The sequence below is a fragment of the Anolis sagrei genome, chromosome 3, assembly GCF_037176765.1.
Source record: "Anolis sagrei isolate rAnoSag1 chromosome 3, rAnoSag1.mat, whole genome shotgun sequence".
Lineage (NCBI taxonomy): Eukaryota > Metazoa > Chordata > Lepidosauria > Squamata > Dactyloidae > Anolis > Anolis sagrei.
Window position 1 is genome coordinate 189,903,634 of NC_090023.1, and position 23,393 is coordinate 189,927,026.

General features: G+C 39.0%; 1 protein-coding gene across 3 annotated transcripts in view; it reads right to left on the reverse strand.

Moving 5' to 3' along the window:
* INPP5A (inositol polyphosphate-5-phosphatase A) overlaps positions 1–23,393 on the reverse strand; it is a 343,269-nt gene that overhangs the window by 10,344 nt on the left and 309,532 nt on the right. For all 3 annotated transcript variants that reach the window (XM_067465755.1, XM_067465756.1, XM_067465757.1), the window contains exon 13: positions 4,125–4,236. In XM_067465755.1, the coding sequence (XP_067321856.1) occupies positions 4,125–4,236 (112 nt within the window). The remainder of the gene's footprint in view (positions 1–4,124; positions 4,237–23,393) is intronic.

The following is a 23,393-nucleotide window of genomic DNA, read 5'->3' on the forward strand; positions in this document are numbered from 1 at the left end:
CACTCATAGATTTGAAAGGGACCCTTAAAGAAGGACAATGATATGTTGCATGTTCCAGGGTGGGCAAACCAGACACTCTCCACATCACCACTAACAAAGAAACAGCAAGAAACACTGTTTACCCACAAGCATAAAGAAATTACATATATTAGAAGCCAATACTTTCTCATTACTTTATTTTCCAGATCAACAGACTGGGCCACAGCAACGCGTGGCAGGGGACAGCTAGTAAATAATAAATATTCCTACACAATGTTTATATCAGCAGATGCTGACTATATGGAAAACAGTTGTCAGTCTTCACAGTTTTTTTCAAACTCCTCTTCTCCGAACGCACAGTTAAAGTGCTTTAGTCAATTAGGCACAATTAATGTGTTCAGCTCTAATCCTATTACCAGATTTGGTATCAATTCAGATCTAATTAGAGCAGGATATTTGGACAAAAAGGGAAATACAGAGGAAACAGAGAACACGGGGTAATGTGCTCTATGTTCTCATTGAATGTAAACACATTCAGTTTCCCTTTCCTCCCCAATAGCCCAATTTTAAATATATTTATTTTGGAGTAAGTCTATTTGAATTTCATGGAGTTGGCTTTTCGCCACAGGACTGCAGTATCCGAATGAATGCTGGAAACATTAAAGCCAGTGGGAGTTTTGTGACAGATGTAAACCATTTTTTAAAATTTACATTCATCTCAAAATAAGCTTTGGCTAAGGAATATTCCCCCCCCCCCCAAAAAAAAATCTTGTGAATTATTTCTATGCCGGCACTTTATGCCCTTTATTTTTCTGTCCTCTCTTCCAACAAATAATGAAATTGACGCAGGCTGGGCTGTTGCATCGACCACGACTGACCATTTGCTTTGTTTATCTAGCATAATGACCCTGCTAAAGCAATCACTTAAGAGAAAGAAAGACTGACTTGCAATTTCTCAGCCTAGTTAAACGGCAAGATAATTCAATCTGGAACCCACACCCCTCTCCCTCGATCCTTCATATACACATGCGTGCACACAACCGCAGCTGCGCTGGCAAATAGTTTCCCATCTTAATTTATTTCAGATGAAAAACAGTCAAGCTTCCCCTCATCTGTAATCATGTCAAGTCAGACCGGCTAAGAACTTTATATATAAACAGTCGCATTTGGGACTATAAAGTTAAAACTGAATTATCTTTAATGCAGTAAGAAAGCTTAAGGTCATATTTGCTTGCGAGCATGCTTGCCTAGGAATCTCTATCTATACACAGGCACACGGCCACACACGCGCAGACGGAAAAACCCTAACCTTCTGCATTGTATGCATGAACACTTTCCAATATTTCAAGCTCATAATGCCACCGCCGTCGGAAGTGGGGATACATTCATCAAAAGCGACTTGATAATTTACAAAGGCAGCATCAAATTGTAGATTTTCAAGTGCATAATCTTTAGACAGATAAACAAATTACAGCGGCGCACGAACAGAAACAGGCTCCACTCAGCTGAGCATTCATTACGCCATGCTCTCAGGCAGTGCTGCATACTCCTGAGCAGCGGGCAACCTTTGGTGTGTTAGGGCTCAGCAAGCATAAAATAACATGCTGGGGAGGTAACCGACCATGGCATGATAAATGAGGTTGTGCTGGAGCTGTTTACAGCCCCATGTCTGTACAATCTGTAAGGGCCCACCGTACGAAGCCTAGCTTCCCCGGCTGTCAGCTAATATGGGCATAGGCAAAACTCTCCCTCTCCGCAAACAAAAAAAGGACCAAATTTGCACAACGGAATTTCCTGAATTCTTACTTCTGTTTCAGTAAGAAACTTCACAAAAGTTGGAGCATGCTCGTAATTTTGTTTGCCCTCTCCATAAAGCGACTGGGGACACAAGCCAATATTATTCCCATTTCACAAATAGGAAATTGAGGCCTTAAAGACAGACCCAATCTGCACTGACCATTTAGTAAAAGGTAAAGATTTTCCCCTGACATTAAGTTCAGTCGTGTCTGATTCTGGGGGTTGGTGCTCATTTCCATTTCTAAGCTGAAGATCTGGCATTTTCCATAGACACTTCCAAGGTCATGTGGCCAGCATGACCGCATGGAGCGCCGTTACCTTCTTGCTGGAGCGGTACCTATTGATCAACGGACGAGTCCACTGTAAACACAACACAACTCAAGTAAATGTCTAAAATGGCCTCTCGGTAATGGCCAGAGGGCACCCCCCTCCCCCAGTATTGAGCTAAGGGTTGGGACCAGGACAAACATGTTAAGATGCAGAGAGCTAGATGATAAATGGTGGGGGTGGCCATGACCCTTCCCCACTGAGTCCCCGGATGAAGTGGTATCTACCATGGGGAGAAAGAGTGAAGCATGCTCTGATAGTGTTGCAATGTCACTTCACTTATCTCTGAGAAATGTGCTCAGCTGGCTATTCCAAACACAAGTTAAGTCTAGGCTGGGCTTCATAACAGCACTCTTCATCCTGGGCAAGTAGCCCAAAAGTGAGATCTCTGATCAATGATTTACATGCAATTGGGGGGGGGGGGGGGGGGGGAGAGAGAGACGTAGACAAGAACAATGGAAAAGGATTTGTGTTTCATTCATGGTCTTATGAAATCCAGCCAAAGATGACAACCTAAAATATAGCCAGACCTCCACAAAAATTGGATTAAAAAGCATAATAATAAATAATAAAGAAAATAATAAATATAATAATAATAAATCATAAAGAAATTGCTATTTTTTTTTACTTGAGATAACACCTCCCAAAAAAATTCTAGGTCTTCCCACACAACTCTAGGGTCAACTTCCATTAGACTCTGAACACAGAATCACAATGGAGATCATACAGATTCCTAAAGAGGTGTTCTCTCTAGCAATCTCTAGCTTCCCCACCATGACCAGAGAAAGTTGACTATACAGGGCCCTTACACACAGCCATATAACCCAGTATATTAAGATAGATAATCTACAATATCTACTATGAACTAGATTACCTGAGTCCATACTGCCATGTAATCAATTTCAATGTGGATTTTATACAGGTGTGTGGAAGAGGTCATAGTCTCATTGCAGGATCTAGAGCAGTGGTTCTCAACCTGTGGGTCTCCAGATGTTTTGGGCTAAAACTCCCAGAAATCCCAGGGAGTTTACCAGCTGTTAGGATTTCTGGGAGTTGAAGGCCAAAACATCTGGGGACCCACAGGTTGAGAACCACTGACTTGGAGATTTGTAGAGGGAACATTTTGATCAAATCCTCGAATAATCAAATCCACAAAAAATCAGAACTACTAATGTGGAGAAATGAGTGTAAAGGAAATGTGCTATACAGTCATTAATTCAAAATGCAAATTAGTACATCTGGGAAATATGTGCAACTGTTGTGTTACTTATACAGGATCAGACTTCTACAGAGAATGTTCAAGTTAACTGAGATTTAAAAAGAGAAAAACAACATTTTTTTTAAAAAAAATCATGGGTAATGTTATTCTCAGGCCACATACGCAGTGTTTGCATTCCAGGGTTCGGTACACATAATAGCACAGAGAATGACCCCCTAATCAAACATAGTGGTTTACTATTGAGGCTTTGGCAAATAACTTTAGAATAAGGAATGAAATGCCTCGCCAGCAACTAATTACCCGATAGAAGTCTCTTTTGCAAGATCGTAGATGCCAGATAAGCATACTAAATAAGCACAAATTATGGCTAGTACTTCAGTATTCAATAATCATTGAGTTTAATTATGAATGACTGAGAATTGAAGGAGAAAAGAAACTAGATAGTATGTCTAACAATAAAGGTATCTGTTTTACAGCATGCTAAAATAAAGTAGCAGTAGGCGCTTTTAACAGGAAATTTCTGAAATTTTCAAAATGTATTGCCTGACCAAAATTTGAGTTTTTTTGACATGAATAATGAGCATCAAAAACATGGGAAGATGGTCTTTGGAAATTTTATAACACGCATTATTTGGCAACTCATGTGATTAAGATCTTGAATAAACTCTAATTTTAACTAGAGAAGATCCACCGAATGAATGTAATTTACCCGAGTCTTGATTTACCATTCAGCAATGGATCTATGGGTCTGTTTTTGTTGCTCTGATATGATTAAAAATATCTTACACAATATAGCTCTTACCTTTAGAACAAGCTCTTTGGCAGAATGTGACATAAGGATCCTGTCGCACCAAGCTGGACATCTAGTGTTCATGTACTGCATCCCCTGGCTATAATCCTCACTATAGGGATAGCTGGGTGAAACAGGGGCAGAGGGAGGGAAAAGAAAGAAAATACAACATTTGTAAGAGCAGGAACACTTACAGATTTTACTATTTATCTATTATTGATTCACTGCATTTATATCCTGCCCTTCTCACCCCGAAGGGGACTCAGGGCGGCTCACAACAAAGGCAGAATTTGATGCCATGAATACATACATAGAATAACATATACTTTAAAATCACCCAATTAAAACATATCAAACTTAAAACAATTACTTAAAATCACACAATCCAAAAGCATATTCCAGGAGCCATTCCTGTTGTCATCTGCATTATTCATTATTGCACTGGGAATCAATGTCCAAAGGCTGGTTCCACAACCATGTCTTTACTTTCTTCCTGAAGGTCGGGGGGGGGGGGTGATCTAATTTCCCTGAGGAGGGAGTTCCATAGCTGAGGGGCCACCACCGGAGAAGGCCCTGTCTCTTGTTCCCAGCAGTCGTGCCTGTGAAGGGGGTGGGATCGAGAGCAGGGCCTCCTCGGACGATCTTAACCTCTGAGATGGTTCATACAGGGAGATATGTTCAGACAGGTAAGCTGGGCCAGAACAGTTTAGGACCGTGATGGTGAACCTATGACACGCGTGTCAGCACTGACACACATGGCTATTTTGATGACACGCAGCCACATGCGGCCGCATACAGAGAAGTACACCTTATAAGAGCCAATCTAATTCCATCCTTAAATTTGTAAAAGGCTCTACAAATTTAACATCTGCACGTTTGAGCATTGTTCACTCCATAACTCAGAATGGAATATACATTTTTCTTATTTAAACTATAAATATTGCAAAATTATGGGGTTTTCTTCCTCAAAGTTGACACCCCACCCAAGTTATACTCAAGGTTTTGGCAAATTTTGACACACCAAGCTCAAAAGGTTGCCCATCACTGGTTTAGGACAATGTTTCTCAATGTTCCCAATGCAGCGACCCCTTAATACAGTTCCTCATGTTGTGGTGACCCCCACAATCATAACATTATTTTTGTTGCTACTTTACAAGTGTAATTTTGCTACTGTTATGAATCATAATATAAATATCTGATATGCAGGATGCATTTTCATTCACTGGACCAAATTGGGCACAAATACCCAATATGCCCAAATTTGAATGCTGTTGGGGTTGGGAAGGGGATTAATTTTGTCATTTGGGAGTTGGAGTTCCTTGGATTTATAGTTCACCTACAATCAAAGAGCATTCCGAACTGCACCAATGATGGAATTGAACCAATGTGAGTAGATCAATAGATACCGATCTGGCGGGAAGCTAATGGTGCTCCATGCAGTCATGCTGGTCACATGACCTTGGAGGTGTCTATGGACAATGTCGGCTCTTTGGCTTAGAAATGGAGATGAGCATCAACCCTCAGAGTTGGACACAACTGGACTTAATGTCGGGGGGAAACCTTTACCTTTTAATACTTTCAAACAAAGAACAGTTTTTTTTAAATTTTGTTTCATAGTTTTATATTTTGCATGTTGCCTTGAAACATTTTGCCCTGAGTACAAAGTGTACAAATAGTTTACAAAGTCCTGTTTAATTAATGAGTTTAGTGTTTAGTGGCAAAGAAGCACACTGGAGAGATGTATATTGTGTGTGAGAGTGCAGGGAGGAGTTGCAAACAGTAAACATGTATTTTTTTTAAAAGAAGTATTGAAATCTATTCTATTTATTGAATTCAAAAAGGAATTATCAAAGCTTTTGAGACAAAGGTTTTAAAATAAGATGTGTGGGATTGAAACAGAAAATGTTTTCATGCTTGAAGAGAAACTTATTTACCACCTTACTTGGTGTGATATTCTAAAACGGAGATGCATAGCTCTCTACCAAATGGGTTTACAACCTACATTGCCATTAAAAAGATTAGCCGTGGCAAACAGCCAACTAAAGTGTACTGAACATATTGGAACAAACCAGTGAACTCAGTACCTTTTCCACCTCATCAAACCTAACAAGACTCATTTTCAAAACATATTATGAGAATTCAATTTGCTGCTTCACTGCCGTACAGAAGTACAGCTTATTTCTGAGTGTCCATGGGAGGCGTTGATGATGTAATATTCTTGCCAGCAGAAGCTCTTTGTCTGCAATTTAAGGGTTGACTTTTGCAGGCGGCCGATTAATGTAGCTCTTCTTTTTAAGCTATGTATGAACCTGACACAACAAAGACTACTCATTTATTAGAGAAGATGTATGAATCAATCATATTCAGCCTCATTCATCCATTTCGTAGAATTAATTTTCTGTGGTTGCAAGTGTTACACACAATCCAAGTGTATATGACTAACACAGGCATGGGCAAACCTTTTTGCTTGAGGCCTCATCGTGGGCTAGACCAAGATGGCTGGGCCCGGAGGAAGAGGGCCTGCGAGAGGGTGGGGCCAGGACAGGACCCGAGTCATTCTCAGGTTATCCTCCTGGCATAAGGATGGGGCTGCTCGCTCCGTCCTTATGCTGGGAGGAAAGTGAGACATACGGCAACTGCCCTGATCCCTCTCCCCTGATCTTCAGTCTGCCCTCTCAGCATTATGCTGAGAGAAGGGTGAGACAGGTGACAGTTGAGAGCACTCTGGAGGGCTCTTAGCTGCTGCATACCTTCCTCGGGCCATTCTCTTGGCATAAGGATGGGGACGCTCGCACCATTCTTATGCCAGGAGGAGGGTGAGACATGCTGTGGTTGAGAGCACTCCTGTCATATGTTCTGCAGTTGATGGTGCTTGGTGATGGAAGGGTTAATGTAAAGGGTTTAGTAATCTGTAAGTAAGAGTTTATGGGTGAAAGCAATTAAGGGTGGAGGTATGCAAGAGATGGGTTGCAGCTGGGTGTTTCTGGATATAAGGAGCTAGCCTTAGTACTGATCTTTGGGAGAAAAGTATCTGTTGTATTTTGGTGGTGGTTGCTGTTGGTTTTCCCCCCAGGTCTGTTGGATTTTTCAGTATCCTGACCTGTCTCCTGTAATCTTGGAATCCTGGAACCTTGAACCTTTGGACTTGCTTTTGACTACGGTATAGACTCTTGATCCCTGGACTTTGTTTATTGAACTCTCTGCATTTGACCATTGGACTGGACCCTTTTGACTACGAAGTTATTTTTGCTATCCATTTTTGTTTCTTCTGTAGCTGAGTGCTGCTGTTTTAATTAAACTGTTTGATAAAACTGGGAGTTTTGATTCATCTCTACCTAAACAAGGTAGAGCCCTAGCAACGTGACAACTCCAGAGGGCTCTCAGCTGCTGCATGCCTCCCTCCCCTGTTCCTTCTGCCCTGTGTCCTTATGCTGAGAAGATAGGGAAAATGAGAAGCACCTGAAGTAACTGCCCAGGGGGCCATATTCAGTCCATGGGCCTTAGTTTTGCCTATGCCTGGAGTACTAACAGTTTGTTGTCCTTAAGCGGAATTTAGTCTCGTCCAATCTAAAGACACAATAACTTTGCACAAAAGCAGGAGGAAAAAAACCAGAAAACTTTACTCTTGTCAGCAGAGTCAAAACATATACTTGCAGTGTTTCGTACAAAATAAGCAGTGCAACAACTTACACTGTCCTTGTAAGAAATACAGAATGCAAAGAGCTTGGCTTCTTCGTCTCCCTTCAAATGAGCAGCGCAAATGGTTGCACAAAAAGCTGTGAGCAAAAAACTCCTCAGAACAAATGCTTTTGAGCATAGAGCTGAACTGTATTCTAAGCCACATACAATTATACCCCACCGGGTGTGACTCAAACCTACTTGCTGATCTAGATTAGCAGCTGCACATGATAATTAACAGTATAAGGTTTCTTTAACCCTCGAAATGCACTTTACTATTGATCTAGGAATGTCTGCACACCCCATCCCTCTCTGAAAACTTTATCCTAGTTCATATTTCATCTGTTCATGCTCAGCATTATTCTTAAATTTTAATTTTTACATTTGGCCCTGCCATAGGATTTTAAATGTCGCTGTGTTACTGCTATTGTCTATTGTTTATTTTTTGTTATGAGTTTTATTTTATTGTCTGTATTAATTGTTGTTATTGCTTTTATCACTGATGTACTGTGGGCTCGGCCTCATGTAAGCCGCACCGAGTCCCTCGGGAGTTGGTATAAATAAAGATTATTATTATTATTATTATTTAACACACTCATACACTTGACTTCCAAAACATTATGTATATATATCCTGTAACTTGGAGTTTATGGCCCATTCTCCACTGCCCTATATCAAGGATCTGATCCCAGATTATCTGCTTTGATCTGGATTGTATGAGTCCACACTGCCATTTAATCCAGTTCAAAGCAGATAATCTGGATATTATATGGCAGTGTAGAAGGGGCCCATAAGCCACGGTACAGGAAGGACAGTATATCAGTGGAAAAAACCAGAGGCACATAGAGTCTGCTGGACTGGAATGAGATCTAACCTCAATGTGCTCATTTGAGGGATGCTGGACCCCAATCATGTAAAACTATCCGTTTTACAAGATCTGAAGGCAGACAACTCACATAGTAAGTCAAAATACATTAGTAGGCCTGTTCTACATTGAACTTTTTGCTGGGAGACACTAAAACATGCCAATCTACTCAAACCACATTTTGCACTAAATGAGTAAAAAAAGAAATCAATTGAAGATTATCTGCTAACAGAGACAGTAATTGAAACTCCTTGTCATCATTAAACAATTTTACTTTGAGTCTCTTGCCAACTCGAAAAAGCGCAAGGTTTAATGTCTGTCTGTAAGGGCACATTTAGGGAGGGAAGAGTAAAAACAACACTTATTTGGCTTTCACTTGGGCAGTAAGCGAGTTGTCTATCCTACCTAAATTTTGTTTTGGCATTTGCGATCGAGCTACTTTACACCAGAATTAAAAAGAAGTATTATTTTAAGATTCTTGGCACACGAACAAGTTCTCCAAAAATCTGACACTGTTGTACAACACTGTGTAACAAAATTTGAAAATGTTCTGTTCCGCATTTGAAAGTGTAATTTCCTGCTTAAAGGTATGGTATTTGCTTTGAAAGTACTTGCTATACTCTGGAGACTTTGTTTTTGTGGCTGCCACAAGCTATGTTGGATTGGTTGAGACTCAATGAGATATTCATTGCAAAACTAAAGCAAAATATGCTGCAGGATGTCCCACAAAAACAAAGTTTTTGCAGTTTAATACATTTTTTCCATGTTTTTAATGATAGAACCAATTAAGAAATGACATTTATAACCCAGGAACAAAAAATGTGTTGCACAGTGTAATCCAACAATGCAACAACACTTGCTCGCTCACGTACCTCACACATCATTTCCTGACATACCATTCATAACTGCACTTTCATCTGCACTGCTGCTGAATCTTTGTATTTGCTACTGAAATTACACTTTCTATGGCACAAAAATCCCCTCATATTCCCATCCATCTATGATTGATATAATTTGACACTGTTGCCAAGGTGTAATCGCAGTGTGTAATGCAGTATTGAAGAGCCTGCTTGGAAACTAGAACCATCAAATGTACTCTTGATTAATTGGGGCGCACATCTAGTTTTTTGGTATCTCATCTGCTAAGAATTGTAATGCAACCAATAAGAAACTTCTTAATCCCCTCAATAAACCTTGTTTTACAAATGATGTTGCAATTACAGTTACTGCTAGGGGAAAAAAAAAACCAGGATCCTTTCAAAAATAACTCTGGCAAAATTGTGAAGGAATCTCTTTTCAGTCTTCTGAAACTATAAATTATATGGCCATGGCAATGGTTAATAAGCAAAAAAAGCTGGCAATAAAATAAAATGTAACCTTCCATAAAATAAGCGTGCCATATAGAGGGAGCTCTTAGAAGAACATCTTTTTCGAGAGAGGTCAAGTTGTTGGTGTCATTGCCCCGGGATACGTAAAAATTGGATGCAAAAAACCCCTATGTTTTGCAGGTTCATATTTTGCTGCCCAATTCTGACTGTGAACTTTGCCATTATTAAGCATTTGAGTTATTCAAACAGTTGGAACTTGACTTAGCATTGGCTGCTAATAATATAGAATGTGAATGTATATTTTAGCACGAGACAGTTACACACTTACAGTGTAATCCTATGCATATCTACTCAGAGGAAGGCTTGAGTTTTATGAGATCTGCTTCAAGGTGAGTGTGTTTAGGACTGCAGGCTTAATGTTTTGTATTGGTTTTTTTTAAAGTGGATATTACACTATGTAACACTATTTTTGTTCCTGGGTCATAAATGCCATTTCTTAATTGGTTCTATCATAAAAACATGGAAAAAGTTTATGAAACTGCAATTTTTTTTGTTTTTTGTGGGACATCTTGCAGCACATTTTGTTATAGTTTTTCAATGACTATTTTACCGATTTTCAACCAATTCAACATAGTTTGTGGCAGCCACAAAAATGAAGTTTCTGGAGTATAACAACTACTTTCAAAGCAAGTACCGCATGCACAATTAAACAGGAAATAACACTTTCAAACCAGGAATAGAACTTTTTTGCAAAAATTGTTACATAGTGTTATCAGATTACTAGATCTAGAATTCTCTCCCTAAAGACAACCACTTCTCAAAACATTACATCTCTAATAAGAAACATTGTAGTACTTTTCTTGTTTGATTTGGAATACTTCTGTTGGAGTGAATGGACAGCATTTATTTATTTACTAGCTTGGGAACCCAGCGATGCCCGGGTTATTAGAAAAAGTGGGTAATGGGAGTATGCCAAGTTTGGTCTTTATTGGTCATTGGATGAGGATCGCATTGTTTTCAGGAAGTGAGTGAAGGTACTGCAAGTGCCATAATCCATGGTCCACCCTTCTCCAAACTGCAGCAGGATGTAGAGTGGGTCATGGGGATCCAGGCTCAGCGATGAATCCAGGATCACACCCAAGATGCGAACCTGCGTCTACATGTGCTGTTTAATGCAACACAGCCCAATATCCCCAGTCCTAACTTACCACCAGGAGCAGTGGCTGTGATTGACAGAGATCTGTTCCCCTGTCAATCAGTATGAAGCAGGCTGCTTCCACCCGATCCTATGACTGATCTCTTCTTTGACAGAACTGGGATCTCAGTTGCAATTCCTCTTGACAAGTTGGGGGTGGAAAAGATACTCTGCTGCATCCTGATCAACAGGAGAATAGACTCCTGTCACTTGCAGTGGCTGATACGTCAGAGCTTTCTATGATCTCTATATATCTTATTGAAGTAGGGATAATGCCTATGAATGAATCAGCTACAAGTAACTTTAGGCTATTTGCAACTTTAATCATGAATTCCAGTGTTTGATGGTGTGCTTGCTATAATACACTGCTTCTAAAACTGTGGTTCCTGACCCCAAATGGGGTCCCCTTGCTCATCATCAAGCTTTGGGGTCCTGAAAATTTTGGCAACAGTTAAAGTTTTTGAATGCTACCCAATGTCTATTTTTTAGACATTTGCATGAATCTGCTGTTTAGTGTTTACAGTGAACTCTGCAAAAGATGCTTCAGCTCTACTTCATAAAAAAAGGAAAATCAGCCCATTTAGCAAGCTTTGCAAGTTCTGATTTGTAATCAGCAAATATTTAATTTTTATATCTGTTTTATATGCCTATATATCTGGGATCACGTAAAAAAAAATTGAGCCAAAAGGAGTTGTGAGTGGAAAGGTTTAAGAAGCAGACACATGTAGCAAGTATTATTGGATATTTGGCTATAGATATATGCATGCCCTAGAAAACCAGGTATTAGCTCTGATATGGCTCATTTAAAATTTCCAAAAAGCATTGGATAATCTAAAAAAGGAGAGGTAGATCAACTCATTTATGATGACCCAGTAGTGTGAAACCTCATCCTCTTTAGTACTGGGGAATACTTTGTGCTTAGATTCTTTGTATGCACTGGAGCCCTCTGGAATTTGGATTGTGGCCAAGGCTGAAATTCAGCTCTGTTTAGACTAATAGCAGTTTTGATACTCTGCTACTTCTAGGGAAGGTGACTTTCCCACATTATCAACAATCTCATGACCAGTGTCATGTGGCTAAGTTGCTTTCAGCAGAACCTAAGGACTTTTAAATGGGCACATGAATTAAGTTATCATCCATTCTCCCTCCTTCAGCAAATGGGCTTTTAAGATTTCAGTGAAGATTGTCACTAGCATATTAAGCAATTTATTTGTCCTATTGTAATAGGTTTTACAAAAGTAAAAGGTAAGGGACCCAGCTTCTATATGGTAAAACGTCCCCTCTACAGTGGAATGTTTACTTAAGAACACTCCAACTTATGAGTCTTTTGAGTTAAGAGCAGTTGCTTGGCCTCGATTTCACTTTGACATAAGAACAGCATTTTGAGTTAAGAGCTAGCATTAGACAGAGAGCTAGCCTGAGAGTACAGGGCTTCAGACATCAAGGAAGCAGCCTCCGTCTTGTGCTCTTGTCCACTTTGGAAGATTGCTGTCTGCTTTGCTTTTGTCTGCTTTTTTTGGTGTTAATTGATTTTGTGGGTTTTTTATTCCTGGTATGTTTGGCTTCATGAAGAGAGAGAGGGAGAGAGAGCAAGAGAGGGAGGGAGACTGAAATGAGCACAGCATGAAGAAAATGATGTTTCTGCCTCTTTGCTTTGTGCTTCCTTGCCACAATTTTGTGCTTCTACCATTTTAAAGGAGTTCTCTTTTATTGTTCCATGTGAACGTGCATTTAGTCATTATTTGTTACTTATAAAGTACATTTTCTTGTTTAGACAATCACAAAAAATCAGGGAGAGCGTTTTGGGGCTAGAATGGATTAGCATTCCAATGGGAAAATTTACTTTGAGATAAGAGCATTTTGAGTTAAGAGCTCTGTCACGGAACAAATAAAATTCTTAAGTCAAGGCATTACTGTATAGTTTTTCTAGGATCCTGTACATCTATATATATATAAATGCTCTGTGCATAATGAGTATCTTAAAAACAAAAGGACCAATGAACTAAATCACACCAAATTTGGCAACAAAACATCTCACAACACAAGGAGTGACCATCACTCAAAAAATTATGATTTTGACATTTGGGAGTTGTAGTTACTGGGATTTATAGTTCACCTACAATCAAAGAGCATTCTGAATTCCATCAACGATGAAATTGATCCAAGCTTGGCACACAAAACTCCCATGACCAACAGACAACACTAGAAGTGTTTGGTGGGCATTGACCTTGAGTTTGGGAGTTGTAATTCACCTACATCCAGAGAGCACTGTAGACTCAAACAATGATGGATCTGGACCAAACTTGGCACAAGCACTCAATATGACAAAATATGAACACAGATGGAGTTTGGGGGGAAAGGACCTTGACATTTGGGAGTTGTAGTCACTGGGATTCACAGTTCACCCACAATCAAACAGCATTCTGAACCCTACGAACAACAGAATCGGGGCAAACTTCCCACACAGAACACCCATGACCAACAGAAAATACTTAAGGCCATCCAATCCAACTCCCTTTATCAGGGCAAGGAAACATAATCAAAATCCTCCTGACAAAGAGCCATCCAGCCATAGATAGATATAGGTACAGATAGATAGGTAGATATGATTCACACACACATGGATATAGTATCATAGATTTGAAAGGGACCGCTAAAGAAGGACAATTATATGTCACATGTTCTAGAGTAGGCAAACCAGACAATCTCCACATCAACACTGACACAGAAACAAAAAGGAATACTGTTTACCCACAAGCATAAAGGAATTACATATATTAGAAACCATTACTTTATTTTCCAGATCACCAGACTAGGCCACAGCAACGCGTGGCAGGGGATGGCTAGTTGTGGTATAAAAGAGTCTGAAAAACCAAAGCCTGAATCCTCACTCAGCCAGGGAAGGTCAATCCAGACAAGTCACAATCTTCCAATGTCTGAAGAACGCAACAGCAAACCTCTGAATCGAATCTTGTCAAGAAAATTCTATAATAGCATTGCCTTCCACAAGCAGTTCAAGATCTTCTTCTGCCAGCAGACATTTGGGGAAGAATAAGGGGCATGCTGGGGAAATATGAGTGGAATTCGGGGGGAAGGGGGTGTTGTGAGTTTAAAAGGCTATTTTAAGTGTATTTATTATATTTTAATCTGTTTTTTTCCCCTTAATCCAAACTATGACCAAAGTGTGGGGTTGTTAGCTGCCTCAAGTCTCCACGGGGAGAAAGGTGGGGTATAAATAAAGTAAATAATAATAATAATGGTAGGTTAAGAGCCAACTTAATGGTAGGTTAAGAGCACACAACAACCAATTTAATAACAGCCAGTTAACACTCTTCTGAATGAATCAGGCATTAAATGCAAAAAAAAACCCTCTTAAAAACAAGAGTTGCTGAATGTTGATAACTAGTATTTTCTTCACATTAAACTTTAATTAATTTACTATTTCTGCAGCACTGTTGGTTTAAGAGTTCGTTTCAAACGTCTTCCTTAACACTGACGATAAATGACGTCCTCGTGCTATTTTTCAGGTAGTTGAGGTCATAGTATAGGAATTAAATTGGCCAGTTTACATTAACCAAAATACTAATAACCTGTTCTGAAGCTCTGTTAGCTAACTGGTCCTGATGTGTATCTCATTTAAGCAAAATCAGGAAGATAAACAAGGCTTGCAAACATAAAAGGAAGAACAATGCGTTAAACAGCTGCTGCTTGCAAATACTATAAGGACACCATGGTGACCAAGCCAACAAAGAAGTCAAAGGTCAAAATAAAAGAGGTGTGTATATGTGTGTATGGTAGGAAAGGCTATGAAGATAAGTAGGTCCTGGGTCATAGCTTCTCATAATGTTCAATGGGGGCAAAAAAGAGGAAAAGATACATGGCACAAATTTCTTAATTAGTCTCTAAAAACTTGCACATCACAATTTGCATGGATTTTCATTACACGATAATAACATCCCACAATCACATGTTTACTATATTAGCGGCTTCAGTAGCATGGTTGCCACAAAACATTTCTATTTAGGACATGGGTAAATAGCAGCTTTATTTCATGGCAAAATAGCAAGGCACTTGTTTCCATCCTATTCTCAGTGGGTAAATCTGACTTTTACTGAGTGTAAAGCTTATAAACCGCTAAATCAAAAATAGTGTGGGTGAGACGCCAAGTTCAATGAGTTTTTACACCAATAATGGCTTTTTGAATCATCTTACAATATATTTAGTTGGAATGAATGGAATAGTTAAAGCAGCAATAAACAGTGATTGTAGTATTTTTACTACCTGAAATAATAATTATAGAAACTGGTATCGGTATTTCAATATTACAAAAAGAGACTAAGCATAATGAACCTTTTAGTGCTGTTTTCAACTAAACTGCACGTAAAAAGGATTGTAAGTCAATGTATTACGTTCTGATGAATTCAACATGTACTGTTTCAACAAAATATTCAGTCTTATAATTCTTGACTGTCAAGGCACCTGATTCAATGAAATAAAATGACTGAAACAAGTGTTAGCTCTAGGCACACAAACACAACAAATGCAGTATTCCAAACCATCTTAGACTAGAAATTGGTACCTTATTAATCTAGTCTGGCATGTAGCCGGGGGGGGGGGGGGCTTCTGCCTCCCCGAAATTCTCAGGGTGGTCTGCGAGAAGGCCTTACTGGTACATTATTTAAACTGTTATGTTTATTCATATCATGATCTGATCACCATTCTCAATATATCCCATATGCATGGGGATATTGGGATAACGATACAAAAGGTTTGCTAGGGCAGATCCTCAGCCCCCCTGGAATCAAACTCAGCCCCACCCCCGAATCAAACTCAGCCCCCCCCCCGAATCAAATTCCTGGCTACAGGCTTGACTGCAGTAAAAGAGGTTTAGAAGCAGTCAGTGTATATATTAGCTGTACTCTGGCCCACTTATTGTGTTCACTTTTAACCACTCCACTGTAATGTCTGGAGCTGGTTAAGACAAGGGAAGTTCTTGCAAAGTTCCTGAACCTTGATTAGACACACACTCCGAGATAGGGAATTTTCCTTGCCAGGAAGTTTCCTAGGTTGGATCTACACTACCCTATATCCCAGGATCCTAGATTATCTTCTTATCCCAGATTATATGATCATGGCATTGCAGACTCCTAAAATCCAGTTCAAAGCAGATAATATGGGATCAGATCCTGGGATATGGGGCAGTGTACGCTCCTTTGCTGTGTTTGTCAGTGTTTTTATGAGTGATGGTCACTCGTTGGCTGGAGAGGTATATTGTGTCCAAATTTGGTGTCAATTCATCCAGTGGTTTTTGAGTTATGTTAATCCAACAAACGGACATTACATTTTTATTTATATAGACAAGCCGTCCCCTGCCACGCGTTGCTGTGGCTCATTTCGAGTATATGTGTTTTTTGTGTGTATATATGTGTGTATGTGTGCGTATATATTTGTGCATATACAGTATGTGGTTTTGCGCATGCGTTGTAATGCATTTTTTTTTGGTTTTTAAAGTCTTTTCTGCTGTGTTTTTCAGTGTTTTTATGCATGACGGTCACTTGTTGGCCTGATAGGTGCATTGTGTCCAAATTTGGTGTCAATTTATCCAGTGGTTTTTGAGTTATGTTACTCCCACAAACAAACATTACATTTTTATTTATATAGATTGTGAGATCAAATAAGGTCAAAAATAGAGGAATGAAATCATGTGGAGAAAACCTGAGGATAGGAACATATCAAAGGATTGTAGATTAAGCATAATCTGGAATAACATGTTATTGGAAACGTGTATGAAATCCAGATCAATTTCCTACAGCACAGTTATAGCAGCTTGATAACCCTTAAACTGCCATGGCTGTATCGAGTGAAACCTTTGGATTTGTAGTTTGGTGAGACATTAGAATTCTCTGGTAGATAATTATAAATACTTCTCACTAAACTACTATGCCTCCATTTATGAAGAGCTTGGATTTGTACCAGGATGCCATAAGATAGAGTCATGACAGTTAAAAGTGCGATTAAAATGGTTATAATTGTGTCGTGTGAAAGGGATCCCAGATAAAAATCATACAGCCGTGAATAAGGTTTGAGCTGTCATTCTTGTTTAGAGGTGCTAAGGCAAAGATATTGGCAGCACATAGGGGGGCTGCTGAAGGACAAGTGGGAAATTCACAAAGAGAAGAGGAGATATCTAAGACATGAACATATGTCCAGGCAGTAAATTACATGACAGCCTAATGCAATGACAAACAAGAACAGGTCACTTTAAGAGAATGATTAATACATGAGATTACTGTGCATGCACACTTATCTGAAAGCAAACCTTGTAAGTGGGTGTGAACCCCTGGTAAGTCAGCTCCTATCTCTGCCATACAACAGCTACAAGAATAATTATAATAATTAATGGAGAGTGGTGATAAAAGTTAACAATTGCCCACCTGTATCATAGCTAACCACAATGTCCTTATTTTGTTTTTCACACCTACCACCTTTTCCACAGTGATTACAGTCTACCAAAGACCTATTTCCAGCTTACACTGAGCTTGGTGTTTGCTTAACATCAGGGTGTCAGGCAACTGGCTGCTCTACACTATTCAGAAATTACAAATCAGCCTGTCATGGTTTGCACAGTGGAAAATGTAAGCATTTACAAAGTGAAGCTACACTAAAAATTAGAAAAAATTAAGAATCCTGAGAAACTAGTGTGCTGTCAGTGGGACTTCATAGGCGTGAGACAAGCTTGGTCAGCCCAGAGGCCTGTGCCAATCCTTGTGTTGGCAAGGATACAAAAGTGAAAGAGCAAAGACAAGGATTACGCCCATTATTACCAACAAGGCTGTGAAAGAGCTATCTTGTTAATGGGAGAGCTTGGACAACCACATTGTTGCTTAATACACTAGCAACCTCTTAACAACTTATCTATTCGAATGCATCTCCCCTTATGAACCATCTAGGAACTTAAGATTGTCTGGGGAGGCCCTGCTCTCGATCCTGCCTTCGTCACAAGTACATTTGGCGGCGAAGAGAGACAGGGCCTTCTCAGTGGTGGCCCCTCAGCTACGGAACACCCTCCCTAGGGATATCAGATCGGCCCCCTGACTTTTAACATTTCAGAAAAAAGTCAAGACGTGGCTTTTTGAGCAAGTGTTTGCAAATGCAGAGTAACTGACATAGGAAAATGGAACGACTAGATGATGGGACAGGACAATGTTTTTAACAAGAATAAACTAATGATTCATGTTTTTATTGATTTTGTTATGGTTTTTATTATATGCCAATGTTTTTAATTGTATTTATCATATTGGGCATTGAATTTTGCCCTGTAAACCGCCTTGAGTCGCCTGTGGGTATACAAATACAGTCAATAAATAAATCTCATCAGATGGGCTGCTAAAATTGCACACATCGTGGGGAATCCTGCGGTGCCTGTTGGGGGGCCTGAGGAACCCGTCATCCATGCCCCGTATCACCTGACTAACCTGTTGCCCCATTCTATGCGGGGAAGTGTTGACTACCTGACTTCCCCCCGTTGGCCTCTATTTAACATGGGATGCCTCCCGTGTTGCTGACAGCAGCGGCATGTGCCGGTTTGGAGCCCTATTGGAAGTTGCTCTACGTCATGGGATGGGAGCCAGTGGGTTCCATTGTAAAAGTATCGCCAAAAAAGTATCTCACATAATGAGATTATAAGACAGTGGTTCCCAACCTTTGGTCCTCCAGTTCTTTTGACCTTCAATACCAGCCGGCTTACCAGCTGTTAGGAATTGTGGGAGCTGAAGTCCATAATACCTGGAGGACCAAAGGTTGGGAACCTCTGCAGTCCTTTTGTGGCTCTCATTGTTTAAAGTAACAAACAAAATTGGAAATGTTCAGCTAACTATGGCTATTCTAACAATGCAATTACGGTGAATAGCTTTGAAAGAAGCCATGATTTGAAGATGGTTTAATAGTCTTGCTTTCTCTGAAGCAGTTAAACATAGTTTTCAGGCCCTAGCAAAACTGGAAATTAAGTTGAAGACTTAGTTTGTCATGCAAAAGGGGTTCTCATGAATAGACACATATTTCCAGTAAATATTAATATTACATGTTTTCAATGTAATGTAGAGACCACAAAATATATGCTAAGTATCTCTCTCAGTTCACGTAGGATTAACTATACTTCCATCAAACTATACTCTGTTTAAACCATATGTAAAGCCACTTTGAGTCCCTATTGGGGTAGAGTACATAAATAATAAACCCTGCGCCCAGGACTATCATCACGTATCTTCTGTGGAAGAATCCCATAACAGACAATTTTATTCAGAAAAACTCCCCTGAAGTATGAAAGCTGTTGGTATAAGCAAGAGAGCTATTATAAGAAGGATAATTTTGTTTGCCTTATTGCATATTTGCTTATTTACTTCAAAAAATAAGCGTGGCGTGTGAGTCTAGGAGCCAATTTCTTTGCCTCTGGGAAGAATTGGGAATACACGGACTGCCAAAAATGTCCCCGAAATATCCAGATATCCAAAATGCAATTCAGTGGGAGGAGAAGGAAATAATAATATTAACACAATTTATATCATAGATTTCTTAAACCCGGTTTGGCGTGTGTTAAAGCCCTGTGTGGAACCGGTCTGAGAAGTTACTGAGTTTAAAACTAAACTGTATTAAATAGCAGTGTGTTCGTTCACTAAAGAAGAATAATCAAATATTTTCTGTTTGGAAGTGGAATTTTGGAAAGCAGAGAGATTATTTTGAGTGTCGCCTTGATACAAAAGTAGATGCTAATAACCATTAGCTTTGGTCTCACTCCATCTGTTAATTTAATTACTTGATTACATATTAATGATCATCAAAACTTTTGACAAGACAGCTATAAATTACATGTAATTTCAAAACTGCTCTATTCCAGAGTATTAAAAATGAGATATTTTTTCCGAGAATTAAAACTTAACTCATGAATAAAGCAACTTTCTTTATAAAAAAATAATAGAACAACTACGTGCAATACCTTAAAAATATTTACATATTAGATGATTTTTAGTGGCAGTCGTTTTGAATCTCCTTTGGGAGACAAGAAGCGGGATATAAATACTAATACTATGAGGGAGAAGAAGGGACCATGCAAAACTTCTGGGATCTGTAATGTGCTAAGAAAACTAAAACAATGTAGTCAAGATTAAGTACTTTTAAGATACAGTGATTTAAAAATAACTTGAAATCTACATAGGGCCCTTCCACACAGCCATATAACCCAGAATATCAGGGCAGATAATCCAAAATATCTGCATTGAATGGGATTGAGGACCCTTCCACACAGCCATATACCCCAGAATATCAGGGAAGATAATCCAAAATATCTAAACTGAATGAGATTGAGGGCCCTTCCACACAGCCATATAACCCAGAATATCAAAGCAGATATTCCGCAATATCTGCTTTGAAGTGAGTCCACAGTGCCATATAATCCAGTTCAATGTGGATTTTATACAGCTATGTGGAAGGGGCCATAGTCTTCCAAAGCAGTCCAAGGGCATGAACACTATATTTTTCTGTTGTAGCTTGTCAAACTGCATTCAGACCATTAAAAAATGTTTATAGTTGACAACTAACATTATACAAAAGCGACCCTTTTTAAAGAAAACAGGTTAATTTGGGATGATTTGGTAGAACCTTCTATAATATTACTATAACACTATGTAACACAATTTTTGTTCCTGGGTTATAAATGTCATGTCCTAATTGGTTCTATCATAAAAACCTGGAAAAAAGTTTATTAAACTGCGAAAATGTTGTTTTTGTGATCTGCACAAATGGCATATGAAAAGCTAAAAATGGCAGCCACAAAAACAAAGTTTCTGGAGAATAACAACTACTTTCAAAGTAAGCACTGCACAATTAAACAGGAAATAACACTTTCAAACCAGGAACAGATTTTTTCCCCAAATTTTATTACATAATGTAATTATTTAGAAATAATAGTAGTCATTTGTTGTATGTATTTTAACAGGCTGAGATTTTTTTTTCTTTTTGACAAACTCGAATAGAATAGTTTTATTTGTCATTATGCTATTGCACAATGAAATTATATGCCTTCCCCTGCATACATCACAAAACAATACATCCATCCCTCCATACATGCCCACCACACAGCCCTTAATGTCACATCAACGCAAAACCACAGAGTTCAACATACCCACAGTGCTACGATAAAAAAGCTATCCTTCAGTCTGTTTGTCCTTTTCTTTGTCATCCTGTACTGTCTGCCAGATGGCAATAATTCAAAAAAAAGAATATGCCGGTTGAGATGGATCCCCAAGAATGCTTTGAGCTTTTTTAAGGCAGCAGAATAATAAAGCCCCTCCAACTGTGTGACAATATGACGAGTTTATATATGAATTTGTTTAAGAGGCATAGGCTTTTATGTTAACCAATTGTTCATATCAATGGTTGGGTCTAGACAGAGATAACAAACATGCAGTTTATTAGATACATGGCTTTCAAATTTAAATCCAACCATTAGAAAGAAACAAACTACATATACTTCATTTCTATACCTCTTCATGTTTTCTTGACTGGTCATTTCTCTCTCTGCCAATAAAGGTTTACATTTTAGTACTATCTTTTTTAAAAAAGAGAAACACACTCTAAGCAAACTACAATGTTAGGAATCTGATGGGTGATAAACAAACCTACAAAATATGTGAAGACTATACATACTCCTGTTGAGAAGTATGTATAATCATAGCATATTAAGGAAGAAATGGAGGGCAATATATATTTTTTGCAACTGAAGCATAACAAATTAAGGTTCCTGCTCACGAGTAAAACATTTATTATTATAAGCATGATGAGGATATTAAAGCGGAAAAAAAACTTCTTTCATTTCAGTAAAATAAACAAAAAGCACCCCAATTTTAGGTACACTTTTACTATATAAGGGTTTCATATAAAGACTAAGCCTATAAACCTTCAAGGATTTTAAGATCTTCCAGAGAGGCCCTGCTCTCGGTCCCACCACCTTCACAGTTGCGTTTGGTGGGGACGATAGACAGGGCCTTCTCTGTGGTGCCCCACCCTCGGCTATGGAACCCTCCTGTCTTTCAGGAAGCATCTAAAATCCTGGCTTTGGAATCAGGCATTCGCAGATTGATGGATGATCCTGTCTAGACTAAGAGTTAATGGACAACATATGGATTGAGTTGGATGATGTTTTAACTTGAGGAATTGTTTTATATGTATTTTAGAACTTATTTATTGTGTTTGTTGTTTTTATAATGTTTTTATGATGTACATTGAATTTTTGCTGTTAGCCGTTCTGAGTCCCTTCATGGAGGTAGAGAAGAACGGGATACAAAAGTTCTAATAAATAAATAAATAAGTAAGTAAGACTGGGCCTTCTAATAGTTACAGAAAAATTTAGGAAAATAATTGATTCCTTTAATATTTTAAAACATTTAAAAAATCACATTGCGGCCCTAAGGACCATTTTAGCCATGTATTGTTGAGAGTATTTTAATATTTGCAAAAAATATACTAATATTAATATGGTTGTCAACATTTAAAAATACTATTATTTTTCAGCGCTTAACTCTCATTCTTAAAAGTGCAGTGAGTGACAAACTTTTTTTCTGTACCATGCTGTAATTACTTATACAGTAGAGTCTTGCTTATCCAACCTCCGCTCATCCAATGTTATGTATTACCCAATATAGTTTGCCTCCCGCCTGGATCCACAGCTGTTTCTCTAGACAGCAACGTGCAGCGGGCCTTGCCATGTGCCGGGCGCCCGCCGGGAGGGGAATGTCGACGCCGGCATAGACTTTTCCCAATGGGCACAGCATCTGGCCTGCACCGGCTGTGCCTCGCCCCTCTCAACGCGGGCACAACTTGACGTTTAATAGGCTTTTCCTTAATCCCTTCTTATTATCCAACATTTTCACTTATCTAATGTTCCATTAGCATGTTTATGTTGGCTAAGCAAGACTCTACTGTAGTACGTTTTATCAGTATCGCAGTGAGATCTGATGAGTTAGATGCAAAGGCTTTTCATTATATATTTGAAAACACACTCTCGTCCATTGCTGCTCATTTTTTTTCTTTTAAAAAAATCTTGTCTCAATCTCTTTATTTCGAGAGAGGATTTTTTGAATCACAACCAACCATGGGGATGGAGAGTGCTGGTTTCGAGCTATGCATACCTCCAAGGCCCCTTACACACAGCTGAATAAAAT